General features: G+C 34.9%; 1 protein-coding gene across 1 annotated transcript in view; it reads right to left on the bottom strand.

The window, feature by feature from the left end:
• The window catches only part of LOC150102385 (uncharacterized), a 112,184-nt gene extending 95,904 nt beyond the window's left edge, over nucleotides 1-16,280 (bottom strand). The window contains exon 1 of the mRNA XM_090399569.1: nucleotides 15,716-16,280. Coding sequence (XP_090255695.1) covers nucleotides 15,716-16,280 — 565 coding nt within the window. The remainder of the gene's footprint in view (nucleotides 1-15,715) is intronic.
• Nucleotides 16,281-26,887: the final 10,607 nt, after the last annotated feature.

Below are 26,887 nucleotides of genomic sequence, written 5' to 3'. Positions count from 1 at the left end.
GCATTTCGCCTGACCGTCCCCCCCCCATCCTACCTCTCCCTGATACTGGATTGGTTGACAGAACACCGCTCCTCCAGACAAACGAGGTCATAGTGTTAGCGGGCTCGTTGTCCTCTTCGTTTTCAAGGCTAAGGTCATTTGGCTTTGATCAAGTGAAGGGCGTTAAAAGAGAATGCATGGCGAACCACCAAACAATGAGTCCACGTGCGAATACTAGATCTGAAAACCCTTACGCTCTCCTCTGCCCCCCCCCCTCGGACAAGTCACAGATAATTCAAACTGTAAAATCGTTATGGAGGTCGCGTTCGGGGAAGAAACAAGAAGTCGTAAAATATATATATATAATAAACTGCATCGCCAATGTAAAAAAAATAGTTAGTGAATGACACATACAAGTGGCGCCTTTCAATTGAAGAAAAGTGGGAGGGAAGGGGATTTGGAAGATAGATAGAGAGAGAGAGAGGAAGTCAGAAATTAAACCATTCAGTGATAACATTAGCGGCATGCTGACGAAGATGTCTTTGTCGCAGGCTTTGGATACTTAGTACTTTCTGTTCTGCAGATATATATGCACAGAAAACACTACATTTCTGATCCGAAATTGAGAAAAGACAGAAGATAAGAACGGTGCCAAATATGAGAAAGATTACTGCACACAGACTGTTATAGTCGAGAGAAATGGGAGGTATTGATTACCAAAAATAAAGAGTAAGCAAAACTACTGGAAGAAAGATGCATACAAACTTTTGAAGATTTAAAACATTTAGTATAAATCTAAATTTGACTTGGCGAGAAAAAGATTATATAACGAGTTGATAACTTTTGTTTGGTGTCGCGAAAAAATCTTGAGTGTGGTTTGGTTTACTTAAGAGTTAAGATTTTTTTTCCACAAATACCTTTCTGTTATTAAAAAAGACAGAATAATTTATATAAACAAACATTTATAATAAATTAAAAATGTACAGTATATGAAAAAAGCCTCAAAATCATATTAACGTAGTTTTTCTCAAAACATAAAGCTCCGAAAAGAGCAAATAAAATTGGTCAATAGCCCCTATATATAAGTAATTAACTAGTCGTGAAGATACTTCATGTGCTAAAATTTGCTCACCCTTGGAGGAAGGATAAAATCATGAATATAATTTCTAGTCAAGTTTAATTTATTTTCTGAAAATAATTAAAAAAATTGCAATATCTTACTCATTTCTAGGTATTTTAATCATGTGGTGAAACACCAATTTTCCTCTTGTGTATGACAATACTAATACCATTAGTGCTATACTATTAGTTATTAATTTGCATTCTTATGAAATTTTTCACTTCAGTAATTAATATGGGAGATGGTATATAATATGGGAGATGGTGTATAATGTAGGCAGGAGTCATGTATAGTGTTTTGTTAGAAGTGTCCGAACTGGAATAGTCTTTCTGGGTGTTAAATTTCTACACTTAAAAGCTAAAGTTTCCAGTACCAATGGATCAGTTTTCTGTTTAGTGGAAATCCCGAGCAGATATGCCAAACGGGGTAAGAGGGTTGCTTCTGCATTAGTCTCAGAAATGATATATGATAACGAGTATGAGGCTGAACAATATTACTGGAGCTCAAAGGACGTCGTACCTCAGTTCTGTTGTATATAGTTAAGTGATCTTCAGTCAATTTTTGATGGTATACAGAAGTGGGAAATATGCGCTGAGTTACTGATTGAAAGCAAAAAACACATGCACTCATAAATAGACAGAAAAAAAACAGGTTGATATACAACTTGGCCCGAAAATAGAAATCTGTACCTAAGCCATGCAGCCTATCCGGCCTTAACGACAATTTTAAATTCAAGAGAGTAACTTTCATGTTCATACGCCACATTCTAGTAGACTTCTATAAATCACTTGGAAGCCTGTCATAGTAGGCGGGGTGATCTACATGCTTTTAGTGCTGCTGATAGGCTGAGAATTTGAATACCATAGTTAGCATGAAAAGATCCTTTCAAACTTCTGACTAGTGGAGAAAAAAAATTGAGGTGTTACCCAGGACTGACTCAAAAACAATTTTTTTTGTTTTTGAGTCAGTGCTCAACTTAGCTAGTGATCGTTGTTGTACTGCAAATTGTATACTCAATAGGCTTATCTCATAAATGAAGCATTACAATAATACCCAGGAGAAGCAAGTCGTGGTATCAGCAGTATATGTGTGTTCTTTGTAGCTATTCCCCAGAATTTTTTGAGTACAGTATTATCTCTTCTTTCTTGAAATCTTTTCTCTGATCTGTACAAGCAGTTAGTTCGACACCCGCTCGAGAATTATTCAAGCACCGGAAATACTAAAAAAAAAACATAATACATTTGAAAATCAACGGACTAAATTCAAGCCGCAGTATCCAGTCTCTTGTTTATGCTGTAGGCTTGCTATTTCGTTGTTGCAATTCGTTTACTATATTCTCCTATGACCATCTCTTTCTTCTTTAAATCTTATTTATATGTTGTCTCTTTGGTCAGTAATAAGCCACACATACCGGCCGCTGAATTAGAAACCTCGCAGAAATCAATGGTTTCCGTATAGGCATGCGACAACGATACCGATCCTCTTCAATTACCTGCGCATAGTTCGGTGAGATGTGGGTGGCTGCTTCATTAAATGCTTCGGTCAATTGCTGCACGCAGGAAGTTTGTCCGTAAAAGTCTTCTCAGACGACGGCGATCTCTTTCCTGACAGACTGTCTGAGGACCACAGTTACATCTCTTAGACCAGTAATGCGGGTTATTTTTCTACTGATTAAACAACTGGGATATCTCACCTTTTGAGGAACCAGTCAGCTCTGCTCTTTTCAAAATTGTGGATCTAGCGTTTTCCCATTGTGATCACCACTATTGACAATTACTGAAAAGCAGCATTCTTAAATAGTTACCTAGAACACGTGGTCAATCACATGACCAATTATTTTGAGTATACGCTGAGTAAGTGACTGTTACGTACATCTGCATAAAGGCTTCTAATTGAGTGACCGATATTTGTATGAAGTCAGCGTCTGGACTTACTCAATCCACCGCATGAGATTTAGTAGCGATCTGGTAATTCAGGCCTCAGTATTGTTTTTCGTTTATAAGGTAACGTGTCCTAGCTGATCGCACTGTCTGAATCATTATACTTCCCCCCCCCCCCCTCCTACCAACTGCAGTATTTTTGGAGAACAAAGAAATATTGACAGTTGGTTCATATAAAAACCTGAATGTTTTAATTTAGAAATTAAAACAACAAAATATTTTTGCAAGTTATTAATATCATGCTAATTAGCTTTCGGTTCGTTGTCCCCAAGTGTGTTGAAAATATAGGAATTAAAGTTGGCTCTGAAAGATCGTTAAGAGACATCAAAGAATCTCCCATTTCATTTATTCAGGGAATAAATAAATAATAATAAATAACAGATAATCAGGATAATTACTTTAACAGTAATAATAATAGTAATAATGTCTGAAGAAGTCGTCTTTATAAACTAATTTTTGCATTGACGTTGTCGCCCATGACTAAGGTCCAGCAGTATATTATAAACTATATCTGAATCAAACAGTTTTGGAATCATATTAAAAAATAAATATTTTGTTATATCCCACTTTTATGCATTTTTTCACAAGTAATACGTTTAGCCAAAAACTTATCGCATTTTGATTTACACAAGTGTAGCCTTAAAACATTTTATTTTATTATTATTTTTTATTTTTTTTTTTTTTAGGAATGCGTGTCCGGTAACTCCACTCCTTTCTCAATACGTGTAATCTTTGAGCAATTTCCTGAACACAAAAATTGTTTCCCTTTTTACAAACAGCAAACCTATCCTCATTTAAACTGATTAGATACGAATATTACTTCTATGGATGCATTTCATAAATTGAGATAGGTGTCTAAACAACAAAAAAGCGAAACGATAGTAAATATTATCTGGAGTAAATGCGAACTTTATTTCAGTACAATAGCCCTCTATTTATATCTAAAATTCGTCAAGTTTTCGATAAGAAAAATGGACAATAGAATGTGTTTTTGTATTTCACAGCTCGTAAATTGGGGTCGACCTCTGTTATGGTTGTCTCAAGGACTCCATCGAACCGGTATTTTCAGTGATTAAGAAGCGTGAATCCTAAACAACATGTAGTTCAAGAAAGTCATTGGTACCATCTTGATAAAACGCTTCATGGCATTTTCAGGAAGTTGTACATCATCACCGGACAATTCCTCCTCCTGCTTTTCATGGCAACAAATATTTTCTTAGTATTCTAGTTCGTGATTTCAGGTTATCAGCTTCAGTGACATTCCCCTCAAACAAGAATTGGGAGAAACCTTTTCCTTATTAGGAAATTTTTTTGAAGAGAATCGAAATTAGTTAAGAGTGAACTAATTGCCCATTGCTATTATTATTATTATTATTATTATTTACTAAAAGAACGCAACAAATCCTAGAGGGGAAGTTGATCGTTAAAAGTTATCACCGGGAAAGTCAAAAGAAATGTTTGTTTGTTTTTTTGAAAAAAAAAATATTGATTTTAAGAATAAAAATTTTTAAAAATAATACTAAAGAGAAGGAGAGGGATATTTCTCCTACTCAAAAGGTTTGCTATTACGAAATTTTCTAATTATTAAATAGCCTCTGCATGCGTGTTACTAAATAGCTGAGTATCATTTTTGAATATATGGCGCATAAGTGTTTGATGCAAGACTCTCGGTTGTTTGGAATTAATCTTGAGGCAAGTAAGGCTGTGAAGTCTGTCTAGGTGTCTCTTAATGTGTTTTTCTGGTCGATTTGTCTGTTGTGTGGGAACAAAAACTCGAATTTGTGAGATGAACAAATTCTTCCACTTCTGTGTGAGATTAACTAACTTACTTTCAAAAAAAAAAAAAAAAACTTATCAAGGTTCTCGATCTACACAAACGGGATTCGAACCAGGTTTCTTCCAAATAAAAGGCAATTTCAATAGCGACTTAAGCTATGGAGATTCCTTTTGATTCACATACTTACGGCTTATAATATATTAAACCCTAACCATTGGCGATAACATCACTGCAAAAAATTAGTTTTTGTTTTTAAACTTCACACACTTTTTTTCTGTAATTCATCATCATTATCACGAACCATGGACTCACTGCCCGTTGGTGTCCGATGCCTCCTTCACTATCTTCTTCCACCTTTCTTTGTCCAGTGCACGGTGTTGCAGTTTCTGTACATCCATTCCATACCAGTCCTTTATATCGTCTATGCATTCTCTGTATGGTCTACCTCTTCTGTTTAAACCATCCAAAATACCAAACATAAATGTCTTTATCTTCCGGTCCTCACTCATTCTGCAGATGTGTCCAAATAATTTCAGCTTCTGTTATATAATCTTCTGCATTAGATTCTGCTTTGGTTGTATCTTCCGATAGAGCTCTTCATTTGTGATTTTCTGTACCCATCCTATTCTTAGAATCTTCCTGTAACAAGTTCTTTCAAATGCCAAAATTCTTTTTCTTGATTCCTTATTTATTACTTATGTTTCAGATCCATACATTACACCACTGAAGATGTATGTTTCCAGTACTCTTAGTTTTGTTTGAGGCTGATCACTTTACTTTTCCAGATGTTATCCATGGCCTTCGGATTTGTTCTCCCTTTGCAATCCTGATCTTCATTTCTTTTTTACAGTCCAAGTGATACGTCAGTTTACTTCCCAAATATGTGAATCGTTCTACATTTTCTATATCAATTCCATCCACTTATATCTTTTGTTTCATGTTCTTCTCACCAAATACCCTTGTCTTCGTTTTTTCCAAATCCATAACAAGTCCAAATCTCTTCCCTTCCTCATTTAACAGTTTTCAATGTTTTTTGTAGTTCTCTTTCGTCTTCTTCAATAATAGCAATGTCATCTGCAAATCTCGCATTGTTAATTCTCATTCCTTGTACCGATATTCCTTTTGCATCTTCCTTCAGTTTGTCCATTGCTCTTTCTAAATGTGCGATGAAAATGCTTGGTGATATTGAGTCCCCCTGTCTAGTACTTCTGCTTGTTCTAAGCCATTTCCCCAAATCATCACCTATTCTAACTGCTGCAACTGCATTCTAATAAACATCTTTTAATATGTCTATTAGTTTTCTATCAATTTTTTCCGTAATTGTTTAGCGTATTTATTCGCGCCCGTATGTGTTCACTTTTTTTTTTTTTTTTTTGCAAGGGAGGTAAAAAAAATTGCCATCTTCGTTTCAGATGAGATTTGAACCAATGGTCTTGCCAATCATAAATCACGTGTTCTTCCTTAATAGTGTCCTGTCGGTTCCAGATTAAATGAAAGTTGTCTTAAGCATTTCATTCGGAAGATCCCAGACCATGTCAAAATAAATGGCATAGCAACACCTGGAGTTAACTGCAAAAAACTTCGAGGAGAGGAGGAGAGATATGGTAGATATTTAAAAGGAGTCCTTCCCTCGATGAGTCTTTGGACTCTCTTAGGAGCTGTAGAATAATAATAGTATTAAAATATCTCGTGGACCCACATACACAAAATGTATTACTATATGTAGAATTTGGAATCTCCGTTCAACATGCAAACTATTCATGCTCAATGCATTTCATATTTGCACAGTGTTTAATGACGCCTTCAACATCAGCCTACGGTTAAAGTCGATCTGCCTTGGTATTTACAGTAGAAACATGCACTAGTACAAAATGAGATAGCTTAGTGCATTGAGGAACTTTAACAACAGGGATAATCGCCATTTGAACAAAATTGTCTGCTCATAGTCCATAAAAATGATCAAAGGTTACGATCAACAGGAAGTATGCAGCCGTGTAGTGACCTGTAGGCTACAAAACCCCCCAAAGAAACGTCTCGCACATTGTAAAGTTATTCCTGACTTCCTGTGTCATGTGCACCGCTCGCCGAAGTTAAATTGTTCCACATCCCTCACCAGTCTAACAGGTGACACGCGACGTCTAAAACTCGCGTGGAGATTCGAGGTTACACGAGAACTACCGTTGGAACTCGTTGAAGCATACCTGCACTTTAAAGGGACACGATCAATCAGCCAATCGTGTTTGAGATTGAAGCCAGAGAAAAATTCTGAGATTTCTTTCCCCCTTCTCTTCTTCCTAAACCTAAATCTTAGCTTCGTCGTGCATATCGAAAACTTAAATTATTTACGGAAGAATTATGATTAGAAACATACGAACTTTTGAAATTGCCAAGTAGCAAAAAATTTGAACTTCCGGAACGATTATGAGCTTGGAAATTCTGGTAATCCAAAAGAATAAGATATGTGAAAACGTCTGTAAAGGTAGAAGAGTGAGAAATATCTGGAAATACCGATTAGCAAGAAATTTGAATTTTAAGAAATATGAACTTCCGGATATACAGAAGAGTAAGGAATTTTATCTTCCTGAATTACAGAAGAGTAACAAGTTTGAACTGGAATTACAGAAAGAGCAAGAAGTTTGAACTTCCGGAAATGCTGAAGAGTAAGAAATTTTAACTTCCGGAAATGCTGAAGAGTAAGAAATTTTAACTTCCGGAAATGCTGAAGAGTAAGAAATTTGAACTTCTGGAAATGCTGAAGAGTAAAATTTGAACTTCTGGAAATGCAGAAGAGCAAGAAAATTGAACTTGCTAAAAAGCGGAAGAGGGAGAAATTTGAACTTCCGGAATTACAGAAAGGATAAGAAATTCGGACTCCCGGAAAGGCATATAAATATGTCATTTTCATGAAGGTCTTTCATCAGTCAAATCAGTATTCTCAATCTTGTATTAAATGTGAATTCATTACTTCATAAGCTAATTGACCTTATACGCACTTCCGGATAATATAAAAAAAATTAACAAAAATCTATTGTAATTAAAGATTTTGCTATATTTAATCTAAGAAATAGGAGATCAATGAACTGCTGTTCCTTTTATATGTGATACACTAAACGAACAGGTGGGTGCCCCTGAGTTAACGTACCCGTTTCTTTAATCAAACGAATATTAATTGGCCAAAGAAGCCAGACCTGCTTGTTCTAGTTGTCTCAATAGTGGGTCAGTAGATAAAGGAAGAGCCAGTTCTGGCTGGATATCGCAAACCAACGAATGACATTAGACATTCATCCGTGTAACATGCGATGATAGTTCGTTTGTAAAGTTAAAACAAGAAATGACGGAAGAAGAAAAATGGGCTAACGAATCGAAAATAAAAGAAAGCTAATCCATCACAGCTCAGAGAGAAAGACTTGGTAATAGAGACAGAGGGGGGTTGACTAACTGGACAGTGAATTCCACCTCTTAAGGACGTTACCATTCTTTTCTCACTCAGCCTTTGAATAGTGATCAAGAACCGAAATTCCTTAAACCTATCATTCTCTCTCCGTAGAGGTCACAAGCAACGAGTCATTCCAAACACAATACCCAAAGAACAACTTGAAAAACCCACAGTATAATAATATGCACGTGTTCCTTCCCTGTCCATTTCGTATGAAAAGAGTTCTCTTTTACATGTAGGTTACATACGTGACGTCACAGGGATTCCATTCCATTCTTCCATTGTTGCAAAATTAGTAGTCATAGCAACCCAAGAACCAGTAATTTAATGTCGTTTTCACAAGATGGCTATCATGCGTGAGTGTTGCTATATTTATATTGAAACAATACTTGTATACCATAATAGTCAACGTGGATACTGAAATTTGGGAGGATACTTGGAATTTGTCAGTGAGGGAAATTGTTATTATTTTACAAACCGTATTTCCTACAACCTTGATGCTTTCTTTGCCATCATCGCCATATGATCTGTTTCTGGGTCAGTGGTTAAATCTGAAAGATCGTCCTTGGGGGTGATTTCCTTTCTTCCGTGTCACTCCTAAGGGCGGGCATTGACGTCTGCTGGGCGAACAAAAGAAAAGGAAGGTGAGACGTTATATTGGGAGAACTCCCAAGTCTGTTTATTTTTTTTTCTCTAAAAATAGCTTGTGTGTCATCGTAAGACAAGAACGGAACAAAAAGTGAAAAAAAAAAAGAACTATTTAAATAATTTTTTTAAATATTTTCCAGCAACATTTTTAAAATACTTTGTTGCATTTCGTTGAATTTTCATTGTTATTTTCTTTATTTAATCGCCATCTTGATACGCATGAGTGCAAGGAATAAACACCATCTGATCAAGAATAGACTACCAAGTCGGAAAAAGCCAAATCACGTGACCCTATCTTAGCTGTATATTCACCTAATTATATGGTATTATCTCTAGAGCACTTTACGCCTACAAACAATTTTAATAAAGCCGTTATTTCAACCGTTACTTGCAACCGATCGGATATCGATCAAGCAGATACGTTCGAGTTATGATAGAAACTTATAGGTCAACAAAAGTTACAATAATAACACACCAGGTGGATAATGCCAGCTGTACAAGTAATATTCTCGCTTGGCCTCAAAGTGAAACTTGTTAAGGCTGATCGTTCATTTTCCTCGGCTGCCACTCAAAGCGGAACGTTCTATAATTAATCGCCTTATACCCACTACCCCCCCCCTTTCCATCAAACACCGATCAGGTTAAACATGTTAAGCAAATTGATCAGTGACTGATGAGAAACCTATACCTGTTTCTCATTGAAACTAACTCAAAAGCAAAAGCTAGAAGAATACATGCGATTCTTATAGCATTGGTTGCTTGAGAACTATTATTGCAAGCAGTCCTTCCCAACTCATCTTGGAATATTTATTCTCTATAATATCCAAAGTCAAAGAACGCATAATTTTCGGAAGTAACATATGCAACCTTAGAGGATGTAGTAAGACTGACAAACTGGTTGCATTAAACCAATAATCCCTAACCTGGGATTAACCTATCCTAGTATGGAAAAGACGAAAAAGAAATTTCATGTTGTGTGTTACGATAGCATATACTGGCGCAGCTAGCTAGTTGTAATATTTATATTCACCCAATATTTTCTCTTGATAAATACTGTCCAATTCGATATATATATATTGACCTGATATCTTATTAGTTTCTAGATTTGGGTGTTGTCAAAAATGTTGAGGTACCTTACTCCAAGAAACTTTTTTTTTGGTCATTGGTCCTCTCTTCAATTCTTATAATAATCTATTTCTTGACCTTGAAGGAAAAATAAAACTGTCCAGTTTACTCTTCGAGTAGTTTCATACGATAGAGGGCGCCTACATTAGTGACGTGTGCTAGTGTTCTACAGGCAACGTACTAATATATTTATCAATTCTAAGAATGCAGATTTTGAAAAGCTATTCTTGAACAGCTCACATCATTAATTCGGTTTAAAAAATTTTACTTTCAATAAAAAATAAGATAAAAATCTAGATAAGATTGTAAAAACTTTATCTAAATCAATAAACGAAGTGTGTTGAAAGATAAGAAATGGTTATCGAGGTAACTGCTTTTGTGACTGTTTAGGGCTGGCTTAATGTGTTTTCGCCTTTCACTAGTTTTCTATTTAACAGGGAGGAGAAATTAGACCTTTCCACGTCACCTTTGGCATTAAGCTTGCGTTCTGCCCTACATACATAGATTCCACGTTAGTCTGGGTTTGTCCCACCCTTATCGAAAGGCAAATAGCTGGGTGGGATTTACCAACAGTGAGAAGCATACTTTTGTTCGACAATTACATATTAACTGCAGTGAATGCTTTCCTCATCCTGGTATAGAAATAAGAATGATTATTCTTTGTTCTGTTCTTCTTACTTATTTCATAAGTAGTATGTATATATATATATATATATATATATATATATATAGGGAAAAAAAACGATTTGATATTCATTATGGGTGTGGGATTGCATAATGGTAAATTGTACGTAAATTAAAAGATTTTAAGGGTTTTTTTTTGTTTGTTTCTAATCACTGAAAATAATTATTTTTGCGAACTGCTATTATTGGGACTGTAATGGCTTTTAACAAAGATCCTTAAAGTACTTGATTATAAGTATGTTATATAACCTATTGGTCATGTGTGTAATTTTGTCTTTAAGTTCACCCCCCCCCACACACACACACCAATGATGTGGTTAGGTTTTAGGGGGGGGGCCTTGTTCCAGTTAATCGATATTTCACACATTGAAGTCTGTTTTTTTTTTTAATCCCACGATTCATTAAAATCCCACAACTCAGCAAAGTCTATTAGACATGCATTCAACCTCGGAGACTGGTTGCTTATATCTTTGTACAGTCCGTGATAATGGCTTATGCAAATTATAAAATTAATCATAAAATAAAAGATAAGTAGGACAAAAAACACTAAAGATGAGGACCGCATATTCTGCAGTGATTTGGAATTAGATTCGCTTCACAAACTCATGACATCGGTTGTAGATATATATAAAAAAAAGCTTTCTGCTTGTAAGTTGCCATTGGAGTGACACGCAACATGCGCACCTGGTGACCAATGTACTTAAGGTGTAAATTTCACTTCTCCCTTTCTTACTTTTTTTTTTTTTTGCAATAAATCTTTCGTGACATAAAAAAGAACAAAGATGATATCACGTAAAAATTTACAAATGAAAGAAATTGGATGAAAAGATTGATTAATATTGAACATCTGTCTGTATCAATTTGTCATTTTCTTTATTTTAATTTTTCTTAGAATAATCAACTTTCTGACGATTTCGACGATTTTTTTAAGTTGGGCTACCTGAGTGAGTAGGTTTACCTTTCGTTGGTTTTCAAAACTTAAAACCGACTTTTCGCCCCCTTTTTCAGTAGTCGAGTGATTTAGTTTCATGAATAATAGTTGGACAATCTCAAAAATTAAAAAAAAAAAACGAAATAAATAATACTAAAAATAAAATAAAAATCTAAAAAAAAAATCCAACTTAAATCTTTATAGTCATTACGATGAAAAATATAAAAGGAGACAGAAATGAATAGGATGAACAATTATAAAATTGTACCATTTTCCGAATTTGTTGTCCAAAGTTTCAAAAAAAAAAAAAAAAGAAAATTGGATCATTGTATACGTGGTTAAATATCTAAATCGCATGTCATAGGCTCGGAAAAACGAAGCCAACAGGTAACTGCAAGGTTTGGTTTCTTTAAATAACCTACAAAAAGAAATTAGTACGAACCATGGGCAGAAACTGGAAATTCTTGATTCTGGGTTTTAAGACCTTGTCGGTCAAGAGGGGATCGGCCTGCAAGGATGACGGGTGATATTACCTGTTTGCACCAGGGTTTAAAGGAGATCATGGAAATGCAGAAATATTAACAACTTTTTAATCTGTTCTCCTCTCATCCCTTGCTATTACCTAATCTATCAGTAATTGTAATATTGATGGTGATAGCTTATATATAATTTTTATCATTAAAGGGCGTACCAGATATTATGAAATTCAAACACTATTAATATTCAATGACTAATTTTTGATAAGTTTTCTTCTGGAATGGTCAATTGTCAGTGTTTACGATGAGCTATATTGCATACCATTGTATCAATCCACCGATATATTGGACTACCTCTGGGTCTTTTTGCTACTATCAGTCACGTTTTACTATCCTTTCCTCTTCCCTTTGTTAAAGAGAAGACACCCTTTAATTAGTTATTTTCACTCATTCCTGCATGCATTTTTTACATGGTTCCGACTCATGAAAGATAATATGACTATAGCAAATTAGTATCGTGAGTAGACTATGGATTTTTTTATTTCTATAAAAAAACTTCATATTTATTATTTTTATAAATTATTATAATATTATAGACTAGAGTCCGCGCGGTTAGCCAGTGGCTGTGCGCTTCGCAACTATATGCCTCGGGAAGGAGTGTCCTAGGTTCGATTCCCGTCGGTGACGTGAGAAGTTGAAGGGTCTTCCTCAGCCATAGACAAGTTAGCCGGTCTTGGGTGGACAGTACGGTTTTTTTTTTTCCAGTTTATCCTGGGGATTTTCATCCCACATAGGATACACCGGGGTGTAAGGCTGACCACCCTATCCTGTGAACAGTTTGAAGTCCTCGACACCGCAAGATAAAAGAGGATAAAAAGAAGATGAGATTATAGAATAGAAATTTATTATAGAATTATTTCTATAATTCTATTTTTTATTAATTTTTATTTTTGGAACTTTTTCCATGGAAAAACGTTTTCATGCCACTTCAGCCCTCCAATATGCAGGGCTGTGGTCTTGCACCGAACCATGAAATTAGTGTTCAGTTCCTTTCTATTATCTTCATTTATAATGCGATTCTGGCATCAATGCATCTTCCAATTCCTCCTCGAATTTCCTCAACCTCTCATTTCTGTGATGATCAACTGTTTTAATTCTCTCAGATTCAAGTTAAGACTAATTCGAAAGCTGTGTTGTGTACTACTAGTTTCATGTTTCGACTCATTTATCTCTTACGCAACATACATGACTTTCCTCCTTACTTATTCTATTTATCTTGTTTCCATATTTAATTGCCTATCGTTACTAAAAAAAATTATACCTCAGTATCCGAAATGTTTTACTTGTTCTATAGATTTTCTCCTGAAAATACAGTTGGTCTATTTTCACAGCTTTACTCTTTTAAAACTGTTGATTTTCGTACTAAATTTGTGGCAGTAATTATTTAATTTGGCTCAAGACTTGTACGACAATTATTACATCATCTGTATAGAATAAAGAGCTCAGATAATCCCTTCCAAGGGATTATGTGAGTTCTTTATTCTGTACAGATGATTATTATATTATACTGTACGATTGATTTTACATCAAAGAATCTCTGTATATGTCCTTCCATTCTAACGTTTAAAGATCAATGTTGATTGGAAAGAGATAAAAACATAAGGGATTTAGACGACATATGAATAGAATTTGATACAGTGATAAATTTTTAATTATATACACTTTATTAAGAGACAATTCTTACACACACACACACACACTCATACGAAGATTGAATCAGCATCTAAACAATACCAACAGTATTATTTCCGGCTAGATTATCACAGTTTAGGTATCCGCAAAATAACCTACACATTCATATAGAAGTGGAGAGGAAGGTCTGCAAGTGTTGTCGAACTGTCTGCACACACACACACACACACACACACACACACACACACACACACACACACACACACACACACACACACACACACACACACACACACACACACACAGAAACCTGTTTGTGGTTATTGGAGCTCTGCTTGAAGTACCGCAGGGTAGCGACATCCCAGAAGCGGTGCATGCTTCGGTGATCACAGTCCAATAAGATGCGTTTATTTATTTTTTCTTATATACTAGAAGTTAATGGTTTAATTGATTCACTTTAGAGTATTAAGATTTTGTACTTTGATTTCCAGAGTTCGAAAGACAGAAACCAGGAATTAAATGAACATTATCTCTTAATAGGGTACGTCATTTATCTTCCAGCTGTTTGAATAAATTAAAGGGTGACGCTCTAAAACTATTCCAAGTGGAATTAAATATAAGGTCGAGAAGGCCCTCTTGTTTCTTTGCAATCAGTAGTTAAAAAAAAAAGTATTAAATGAAAACTTTGAAATAATTTTTTTTTTTCTGGAATTCTGATCATTAGAATCTTTTACAATATTAGTATTCTCTTGTCTTCCATTTTTTGAAAATCTTTTTTGCTATTGGGACATAATGATTTCTGATCGTTTAAAGCGATTAAGGGAATACTGATCGATGAAAGAAATAATCGAGTCAGAAAAACGTCAGAACAAAGAGGAATAAAAAATTAAGAAATCTATCCTTAAGATTTTCGATGAAATATACAGTTAAATGCCAATAAAAAAAAAAACAATAACTGAAATAGATAAATGCTATTGATCAAAATAAAGTGCAAGACAATAGAAGAACGGAATTAGTCTGTAATCATAACCAGAATGAAGACAACAGAAAAAAGGAAATAGTTTAGACTTCGTTGTGTGTATGTTAAGACTTGCAGTTAGAAATAAATTATGAATGGCTTTGAAATAAGTGCGTTCACAGAGTTTAGTTTAAAAATTAAATGTTTAACCTCAGATTATAATATAATGAGGAGTCAATTGAAAGTCATCATGAAAATAGTTTAAAGCATATAATACGTAAAAGAATTCTGATGATTATATTAATATAAGAAACAGAGAGAGAGAGAGAGAGAGAGAGAGAGAGAGAGAGAGAGAGAGAGAGAGAGAGAGACTGAATATCCTTAATATTCAGTACCGTTAATAGAGTTTTTTTAAAGTGCTAAAACTGTGTTTTAAGTTTTGAGAAATCTTTAAGGAATGTATCTTTCCTCTTTAGAAAGGATTCAGTCCACTTTTGAAGACAACTGGTAAATAACTCGATGGTAACTGAGATTTTTAGCGATAGCTAGTCAAATTTATAATGTGCATTATAACTAATATATAGAAAATCCGACCTTCACAGTGCAATACTAGAACAAACAGGGGATTAAACTATAAGTATGAGAATATCGCAATCATTGCAAGTCCGATATCCGAAGTAAAAATAAATAAATAAATAAAACTTACAAGTTTGTAAGTTAAGAGCGGTAATATTTACTCATATATTTGTTTACCTTCCAAAAAATACATTATAGAAAAAAGTGACTCAAGTGATGGTTACCTAGGCAACAGATGTTGAAGAATAGCCGAAGTAATATAACTGTTCGTATTTTATCATCTACTAATTATTTGCCTGTCTAAATAACTCAAAACTTATCTTATGAATAAATAGTTCAATATTTAAGGAAGTTTTTTTTTAAGACCTTTTACCTTGACAAATTCGTGTGTTATCATCACAGTGCAGTCCAAATTCGGTGTCACACGGTTGCGTAGGAGAACATGACTGCCCCGCTTGACGAACACAAATATGCCGACAATGACATTCGGGATCCATCATCGTCCTGTCACCAACACAAGGGACAAGATCTCCGGACTGTCCCATAATGGGATCACATTCACAAAAAGATTTTTCCGGCTTCACTTCCTCATCCAGGGTGAGCTTTTTTTCTTGTCGACCGTCTTCCACAAAACGCACGGTGGTGGTTTGTTCGTGATTTTGCTGTTCACTCGGGGGTTCGGTTGTCATGGTAACCTCCGACTCACCCGCGATCACTTTTGTAGATGTCTCCGTAGTTAGTAGGGTAGTCTGCGTACTCATGTGCTCACTTAAAGTTGTTTCTTGCCGATCAGGCGACTCGAAAACAACTGACGACGATGAAAGAGAAGAATTCACATCTTCGGTTGTGGAAGGTAGTTCCGACAGTTTCGTAATATTATCATGCTCCGTAGTTGCTATAGTGACTGTTGTAAGTAGTTCGGTTGTTTCTACGTTCATAGTACTCTCCGTCAAATTTTCTACGGTTGTCTGTGCAATTCCGTAAGCTCGTAAAGAAAGCAACACACACAATCCTTTCAAAATCCACATTTTTTTTTTTTTTTTTTTTTTTTTCAGTATCGGCGCGAGCTTACACGTAACCCTAGTTCGACGAACAGGGCAGAACAAAGGCCATCAGGAGACGCAAATCGTCCCGGCACCAGAATCACTATTCAGAAGAGCTCCTACTCCGTCAGCGTTCCCTGGTCGACTGGCTCCGTCGAGCGGTAAGAACAACTAGCAAAGCCTCTCAACGGCTGTCGGGATAGCCTGCAAAAGGAGGACTTGGGCGCTCGCCTGGTAGGTATTTGAACCCTCGGGCGTTGTGTAAGAAGCTTGTCCAAACCAGGATTCAGGGGTGGTTTTTCTACCCAGGTTTCAACGTCAGCTGCCGATACTGCAACCTACATTTTGCTCTACGTACTCCCTTGCTTTGCAGCTCCTGTCAGGTCAGTTGACGGAGATGGGATGATATCGATGTCCGGGTATGAATTTCAGATGGCGGAGTACTCGATACATTTTTTCGGATCATCTACCGCACGAATTAGCTCAACTAGGGAAGTCACAAAGGAGGGGGGGGGGTAGAATATAAGCTCTACTTATAACACCTGCGAGAAAGAGACTGACTATCTTTTCTGTTTCCTGTTCTGAGCACTAGATGCCAGTGAACGTACCCATAATCCATAGCGTTATAAACACGCACGCACGCACACACACGCACACACACACACACACAATGCATAACAGTGACTGTAAAACTATCATTCAAACCAAGTTTACCTTTAGCATATATTCCTTTCCGTATTTGCTTACATTTTTAAATAAGTGACTTGTATCGTGCGGAAATACGCGACAAGGCAAATTCCGTACTAATATAAAGTAATTCCTGAATATTAATAAAGCTATAACGTATCAAATGCAGAACGAATATTAGGAACTAACTTGCTCAGTGCTCCAATTTATCTTCGTTTAAAAGATCAAACTCAAAAAAATGAAAAAAAAAAGAGAAAAAGTGAAAAAAAATATTTAGAGTGAGGGGAAAGGAGAAATTCTATCAGATAATGGATAAAGGTGGGTATTTAAAAGATTGAAAAATAGTGTTACTTAATTTCATTGGCGTAGCTATGGGGGGGGGGGGGGTCCGCTCCGGGCGGCACTTTTCACGTGAGACACAATTCTATTTTTCGACAATTCTTTTATTTATGTTAACTAAGTAATTTTTATTACTTAATTAATAATTAGTTTTTAATAACTATACTTACAACTAAAATAAATATTAGCATAGTGTTTTAATTTATTTCCCTCTACGTCGTTTTGATTTTTTGTGGTATTTTTGATGTATATTGAGAAAGGCGGCAAACTCAAGAACCTCCCCAGGGGGCAAAAGCTCTAGCTACGCCACTGCTTAATTTATATGTACTAATATAAAATAATATATATATATGCCCATATAAAATAGAAAGACAAACTACTTGAGAGAGAGAGAGAGAGAGAGAGAAATAAAAGACAGAAAAGATAGAAGAGAAGTAGTGTGATAGAAAATGGGTATTACACCCACATATAGATGGAGTGACAGAGAAATACAATAAATGAAAAAAAAAAACCTCCATTAAGCCAACTATAACCTTTTTATCTTGGTTGCATTCTAAGGAAATACGATATGAATAAAGCCATGAAAAAACATTTAGTAGCCACTGCTGGATAGCTTGTTTGTAGAGTGAAGTGGTCATCAGCTGCTATTAGTGTAAGTGGGCAATAAGTGACCAGGAAATTTAGAGTGACCGTGCCCCAGATAACACTCAGAACAGGAAATGCTCTCTCCACTCTTCTCCCTGCTGTAGTTTTTAAATAGGATTGAATAGAAGGCGACCCACACATCCCCCACTTTGAATCCCTTACCCATCTTGTTGTTGACACCTAGAGCGAGGAATAGTGGTGGTAGGGGGGGGGGATCTAAGCTGCATAAAGCGCAATGACCTCTGATGAGAGTCCTCGTAAAGTTGGCGCAAAACAAGACTGATGACAGGCAATTTGCAGAAGTGTTTAAGGCAGCGAGAGGTGTCGTGTCCCTTTGTTTTCAACCCATACTTCCTCCTCCTTTATACAGATGAGTTCCCGAAAGTTTTACGTTATCAGATCTCTCATAAAACATTTTTTTAGTTGGCTGCCCTTTGTACAAACAAAAGCGTTCTATTTTTTTTTCCAACAAAATACGAATTGCCTAGTACGAGAACCATTTATAATGGCATGAAGTAGTTGTGTTGGCCTTGATGATAGTCTTTGTATTTATTCGTTTACATGTTTACATGGATAAACTAGTGCTTAATCAATCAGAAGCAGTAATTATCAAAATTTTCCTTCCTGACCTAAACAAATTTATTTATTTATATATTTCCACCTTTGATTATTTCAGCGGATCCATCTAGGTTTTGCTGATATCGTTATCAGCAAAAACTGGATCGGCAGTTTTATTAAATTATATAAAATATATAATTTAATAAAAATGTTCTTCTATTAAGATATAATTATGCATGACGCCTTTCTTCAATTCCCCTTTTATATTGTTTACAATGAGGGTTCCAAAATCGTCGAATTCGAGAACTTTTATATCGAAGTTTGAATTTGTGAATTCTGCAGCCAAAGTCAAAATTCTGTTTAGATGAACGTTGAACATTTGACTGGTTTAAGAAGACTTGAACTAGTTGGATGGTTGTTTGGTGGGAATTGCGGTCTAAATAACCATCGAATATTTTAATATTTTCATTTTCAATAACGTTTCCTAACTTGTAAAGTCCTTTGGGAACATACAGAAAACGTTATCGAAAATGAAAATACTAAAATACTATATTAGTTTAAAATTTAGACTGGTGGATATTTGGGACACAGTGTGCTGAACGTTACTATAAGCGAGCAGTAAGTGTGTAGTTTGTTGACGTGCTATACCAGAAAATAGTTGAATACAGCAGAAGAAAAAAATGCATGAAAAATTGATAAAATATAAAGTCTTAGAGACGGAATTTTCAATGAATTTGGAACCAGGGAGTAACAATAGTAACAATTGTCATAGGATTGCTAGGAGCAATACAAATACAATTTATGAAACCGGAAAAATCGCCTTGGTTGAAATATGAAACGGTACTGTTAGAGACATGTCATATTTTATATCGATATTTAATCGATTCTTAGCCTTTGACCTATTCTAGCTACCACACTTGTCAAACACGTCATTATAGTATTTTTTGTTACGTTTTTTTATTTATTTATTCTTTGATTGCAACTATTAACCCAGTGTAGAAATAAGAACAGCAATAATAATGGATACGCTAGATATGCCTTCTGTAGAACGAGGATGGAGTTTTCTCTTGAACTTCTATTGAAATGAAAAAATAATCAGGAGTAAGTGGTTCAATAGTCCATTTAAAACGGAAAAAAAAGTAAAGTTAGAAAAAATCTCTTGTATCTCATGTTGCGGTCCATAGTTAGATTTTCGCTCTGTCATTTAGGGATCCCTGGAAAATATTCGAGAACCGAGGATGTCAATGAGTGATATGAGCTTTCATGGCTCCGGATCCCTCTCTTAAGAGCAGCTGAGGCAAGCTTGCATTCCTGGATAAAATACTTTTTTCTCCATTTTCCTTAAAGGAGATAGGTCAGGGAGCACAATTTTGAGTATATCTTGAAAATCGAAACCATTTCTATAATGTTCTGTTTAAATATTCTTTTTATGCAATAATTATTTTAGTTTTGCATTTTGTAAATTTCCTTATGTCATATAATAATAATAAAAAAAGCTTGATCGTATGTTTAGTAGACCCGCTAATAATATTTAAATTCTGAGGGTTACGAGCGCAAAACATTTTTACAATGTTTACGTTCGGAACTTCTCACTTGATCCAAATCAGTTACAGGACGACGACGACGAAGAAGACGACGATTGTAACGAATAGGGAGTAACATAAGATGATGAATGTTAATAGGAACAAGATATATGGCCTAAATGACTGATAGGAAGAAGAACAACAACAAATAAAGTGCATAATGATGGAAGTTAACAGGAACAGGACACGAGGTCTAAATCAGTAACTGGAATAAGAAAATAAGAAGAGATAAATATAAATATGAACAGGAACAGGATACTTGGCATAAATCACTTTTAGGAAGAAGTACAAAAATGTGAATAAGGGTGATGAACATTTACAGGACACTTGGCCTAAATCAGTGATAGGAACAAGGAGGAGGAGCATTAATGGGAATTTGACATTTGGAATGGGACTTTTGGCTAAATCACTGATAGAAAGAAGAAAAAAATTAAAAGAAGAGGATAATGAAATGTTAACAGGAACATGACACTTGGCCTGAATCAATGATTCGAAGACAAACAGGACATTTTGCCTAAATGGTGGATGTCAACAGGAATAGGACACTTGCCTTAATGAACGATAATAGGAAGAAGGTGATGAACTGGGGCAGGACAGTTGGCCTAAATCAGTGCAGAAGTAATGATGATAAATGTTACCAAGCACAGGATACTTGGCCTAATTCAACGATAGGAAGAAAAACAGGATGATGAGTAGGAACACGACATTTGGCATAAATGAATGATGGGAAGAAGAAAAAAAAGATAATAATGGTGGACAGTAATTGGAACGGGACACGGTGTAAATCAGTGATAAAAAGAATAAAATAATGATGAACGGATACAGCATATTTGGCTTAAATCAATGATAGGAAGAAGACGAAGAAGAGGAAAAATAAGAACTGGATAATGTGAATGCTAACAGGGCACTTGGCCTAAATGAGTGACGGGAAGAAGATGATGAACCGGAACAGTACATTTGGTCATCTTATTATCAGTGATAATAGATGACGATGAACACTAACAGGACACTTGGCCTAAATCAGTGATAGAAAAGATGATGATAACAGGAATAGGAAATTTAGCTTAAATCAATGATAGGATGAAGAAGAAGAAGAAGAAGAGGAGGATAATAATGATAAATTCGATAGGAATAGGACACATTGTAAATTGGTGATAGGAAAAGAAGAAGAGGATGTGTACTGGAACAGGACATTTAGCCTAAATCAATGATAGAGAGGAGGAGGAGGAGAAGAATGAATGAGTGAACATTCTCGATAAACACACCGAAATTTGCTATAAATACTAAATACACTACACGTGTTTCGTTGTTTTATTCTCGTTTCTAATAGGAGTAATGCGGAAAAAGTAGTGTCATTTTGAGTGCTTAAATTTAAATGTAATTTTAGCATTGCCTGCGATTATTAAATACTAATTGATAAAAGAAAATAAAAACGTCTGCTGAAATATCATATCGAGTTGATGTTTAGGAAAAATGCCGTTGTAAAGAGCTCGAGACCTCAAAGATTGACTTTTTCTCTTTTTTTTTAATAATATGGACCATGAAAAAATAAATTGGTAGTCCGAAAGCTTGGACATCGTGTTTTTAATATCTGCGTGAAATTTACATCAGTATAGTGGCATACCCAAAAAACTGACGTTTTCTGAATTCACAGTTTTCAAATATTACAGTGCCAAGGCATCTCCTAGCCGAATATCACTTTACTAGCTACCGATAATTTTCAAAACTTAAATAAAATTTGAAAGCGCATTGCATGCCTACTTAATATTTAAAACAGTAGCTATTTACTACTGTATGTATACTTTCTTTTTTAATCAAGTTCTTTCCTAGATATGTGAGTACTGTCTGGATCCAACTCTGAAAATTATTTCATACGAGCAATAAGATAGGATTGAATTTTATGAACATTGAAGTTCACTAGAATATCCTCCACTGGAATTGTGGTGAGTGCTGGTTGATTTTGTAGACGCTGTGTTTCTTAATACGATTGTGAGCAAATAACAAAAGAGCGAGTGAAAGCACAAAGCTCGAGGTGGTAGAACTTCCCACTAAAGAACCTGTTGTATAACAAGAAAGGCAGATGATGTTTTGGAGTTAAGGCTGAAGCTAATGAAGCCTATTTTTTATTTCTGTTCATTGCGTGTTCTTATGGCTTATTCTGTTCTTCAAGATGAACTAACTTAGGGAAACTAAGTTAGTTTCCACTACCCTAAGAGACCGGCTAACTCTCCGTTGAAAAACCGCCCATCTATATTTTTATTTATGCGTGAAGAACAATCACAAAAACCATGCCCAAGATAGGATGTTTGTGAGCGGATTTAGCTGGAGACCGATGAGCTAACCAGTCGGCCAACCAGGCCGGCTGGGGTATGAGATGTTACTAACCAAATAAAATTGCTATCTAAATGAGCCCTACTTCAGAAAGATGATTAGGTATTTTAAGATAGTGGCTTCACAGAGAAAACATAGGTGTGATATTAAAGATTTTTACTTGCATATTACTTTTAGATGATATCTCTTATGCACGTAGAAGTGTTGATGTTCATGTTTGAGTGGAGGGGGGGGGGCTAAGAACATCATTTATCTTTTGAGTTAATGAGTAGATTACATGCAACTTAATCTCGATTTAATTAAGTTATCCTAATACGTTTAGTCGTTCATAATATGCCATTAAATGTTTTTTTTTTCTTTTCTGTAATTTTTCTGTTAAGAAATTATATTCGAATTCTCCAGTATATTCGAACTTATTTGTTCTGGTAAGGGATTTATCACGTACTTGTTACTATAATATTCAAATCCGTAGTTTTTCCCTATAGCTTTATAGGGAAAAACTATAGCTGCCCAACCTTTACGTCTAATTGCCAACGCTCTATTTAGCAACGCGTGTCAACTACAAGAAGTCTTTTTATAGATCTGTAATATCTCTTCATATCGATTATTGTCGATATTTAGAGATGCTAATATTTCACAGCGTACTATTTGAATATTAATGTATAATAAAACAAATTGCGTTCTTAATTTGGTCATAATGGATAAAATATTATTTTTGATGGACAAAATGTCTTTAATGGTCATACAGGACAAAATTTGTTCTTTATGTGGTCATATTAGACAAAATATTTTTTGATGAACAAAATGTCTTTAATGGTCAAAATTTGTTCTTTATGTATTTAATGGACCAAATGAAAAAAAATGTATTTAATGGTCACAGGACAAAATTTGTTCTTTATGTAGTCATATTAAACAAAATATTTTTTATGGACAAAATGTATTTAATGGTCACAGGACAAAATTTGTTCTTTATGTGGTCATATTAGACAAAATATTTTTGATGGACAAAATATTTTTGATGAACAAAATGTCTTTAATGGTCATACAGGACAAAATTTGTTCTTTATGTGGTCATATTAGACAAAATATTTTTGATGAACAAAATGTCTTTAATGATCATACAGGACAAAATTTGTTCTTTATGTGGTCATATTAGACAAAATATTTTTGATGGACAAAATGTCTTTAATAGTCATACAGGACAAAAGTTGTTCTTAATGTGATCATACAATTTTTTTTGCAACTGTTAGAATTTTATTCTGCAATCCAGTGATGACATTCAAATTATCTTTGAGAAAAGTAAAAATGCTGCTTTCTCAAATGATCATTGGATTTGCATTACGATAAATTCACGAAACCAAAATAGTTAAAGTGTGTGTCAGTCTATCTGGTTATCTTGATGCTGCACAAATTAAAATATTTAACATTCCATATCTGACTATGAACCCTAGATTGACCACCGAAGGCAACAAGAATAGAGCTCCAGTTGTATCGCTACAGAGAGCAGCTATCTAGAAAACAAGTCCATGCACTGATAAAGTTAACAAAACATTCAAAAATTATTTCACCTTACGTTGAGAAGTGCATGAAATAAGCATGTGTTGCTATGGAGACGTCAATAGACACTAATTAATATGGTTATGAAATATTGGTAAGCTCTTTGCTATCCGGTGTAACCAACACCGGATAGAACTGTAATTAATTATAAACTTGCACGTGTATTCAGTTATTTTCATTCGTATTTTCAATGTAAATTAATTAGAATAAATATTATTCAGTGAAGCTTGGAAACTTGTAATTATTAAAGACATTTTGTACTACCGTCTGCACGACTATTATACTATACGATAAATTTTAACAATTTAGTTGGAACAGAAGATTTGAAGCTTTAGAAAATTATAGTGAACCAAATTAAAACTAGAGTAGGTGTCTCAAGGAATGCACCTGCTCGCTCACAGTTTCTCCCGTTTATGATTCTGGTAACACTTCCAGTAGTGTGCCATGCTAGCATTGGTGATTCATGAAAATGATTCATAGAATACGAAAATGATTTAACCACACTTTTTGTCCTATTCAATCGTGGAATCTCAGCTCTATTTAGTATGTATTTTTCATTGGTCATAATGTTCAAAGACTATGGAAGAATCAGACTACTTTCAGGGAACGATTCACAAATAGTACACGAAAATTGAGAGAACTTAGGGAAATTAAAAAAAAAAATAAATAAATAAATAATGATAATAATAATAATAATACCACTTTATTTTAAACAGTTCTTGTTTTTGTTAATCCAGTTCGTTTCAATTAAATTTTACATTTCAGAATTTTAATTTGTATTTTGGTTAAAATATAAAAGGTTTCATTTTTATTCTAAAACTGAATATGTATGATTTTTTGTTTCCGTTTTTTGGTGGGAGATGATCATTCAAATTACTTTCCAAACGAATCTGTCCCTCACTAGACTGCACAGATTTCTACACTATATTGACTATTAAATATTATTTACTGCAACATATAATAATAATAAGTTTTTATAATAATTTTTATAATAATAATAATAATAATTTTTATAATAATTTTTATAATAATAATAATAATTTTTTATAATAATAATAATAATAATAATAATAATAATTAACAATGAAGATTATATAGAATTTTTTGTATAATTTTTTATTTTTTAATTTATTTTTATTTTATTATTATTTTTTTTTAAGTTTGAGAAAGAGTGATTATACATACAAATTTCTGCATTTGCTTATAAGGATTACGTGTTGATGAGCGAGGCAATTTAATCCCACCTACTTCGAAGCTTGAGTAAGCTTTTATGAAGAGAATGGGATTTAACCTTCACTATTTTCAGCTTCATTTCAATTCATTTTCAATTCATTCGTTTCAATTCATCTTCAATTCATTTCAATCACGCCTTCACTTCAATAATAATAATAATAATAATAATAATAATAATAATAATAATAATAATAATGTACCTGAGACAAATAAGGCCCACCTTATTTAAAATTTGTATAAGTTAGACAATTGTTTAGATTAATTGAACAACAGTGTTCATATTACATCTGTGGGATTGGATGGTATACCAGCTCGTGTTGTACGAGAAGCAGCTAAAGAATTGTCAGTACCCTTGACCATTTTGTTTAATTTGAGTCTCGGGTCTGGGTTAGTCCCGAGCGGGTGGAAAGAGGGGAAAATAGTTCCACTGCATAAAGGTGGTTCCAAGACTGCTGTTGTAAATTACCGACCGATTAGCATATCAGGAATCATTGTCAAGGTCTTAGAGAAATTAGTCAAGAAAAGAATACAGGATTGGATAGATGAAAATGGGATATTGTATGGGGGACAACATGGTTTTGTGAAGGGTAGATCATGCCTCAGTAACTTGCTCACGTTTTATAACACAGTGACGGCTGAACTGGATAGGGGTAATGGGTTTACAGTGATACTACTGGACCTTGCCAAGGCCTTTGATAGGATACCACATGGAACCCTAATCAGTAAACTGGAACAGATGGGTATAGATATAGGGTTGGTGAGATGGATAAGAGGGTGGTTGAAGGAGAGATATCAAAGAGTGGTTTATTCAGGAGTGGAGTCTAAAAGACGTCTTGTGACTAGTGGAGTGCCACAGGGCTCTGTTCTTGGACCACTGCTTTTCAATTTGTTCATCAATGATATTGGAAAGGATCTGAGAGGAAGTGTTCACTTGTTTGCTGATGATGCAAAGTTGGGTAGAGCAATTGTGAGTGCACAAGATGTCAAAATTTTACAGGATGATTTGGATAGTTTGGAGGACTGGGCTAGGAAAAATGGATGTCAATTTAATGTGGCAAAGTGTAAGGTTATGCACTTTGGGGTGAAAAGAATAGCAGCAGTATATCGCATTGGTGGAATCATACTCCAGGAGATTGATGAGGCCAGGGATTTGGGAGTGTTGGTGGATAGGGAGTTGAAGTTTAGGGGGCACATTGCAAAAGTAACTAAAACAGTTCACCAAATCACTTGGCTTCTGAAAAATACTTTAACATGCAGAGACGAACAAGTTGTTGTTCCTCTGTATCGAGCCTTGATAAGACCCCATCTGGACTTCTGTGCCCAGCTATGGGCACCAGGGTTTCTTCGTGATGGGGAGGAAGTGGAGAGGGTCCAGAGACGAGTGACCAAGATGATAGCAGGTCTGTGGAATGAACCTTATGAGAATAGGTTGAAGATTTGTGGGTTGCAGAAATTGGACGATAGGCGAAGGAGGGGTGATATGATTGAGACATTCAAATTACTGAAGGGTTTTTATAAGATTGATCCAGAAGATATTTTTGAAAATATGACTGGTGGTGGGAGGACTAG

This window comes from Typopeltis vanoorti, chromosome 10 (genome assembly GCF_054136105.1).
Source record: "Typopeltis vanoorti isolate ZY-2024b chromosome 10, IOZ_Tvanoo_1.0, whole genome shotgun sequence".
Taxonomy (NCBI): domain Eukaryota; kingdom Metazoa; phylum Arthropoda; class Arachnida; order Uropygi; family Thelyphonidae; genus Typopeltis; species Typopeltis vanoorti.
The sequence above is the reverse complement of the archived record's forward strand: the minus strand, read 5'-3'. Positions and strand labels throughout refer to the sequence as shown.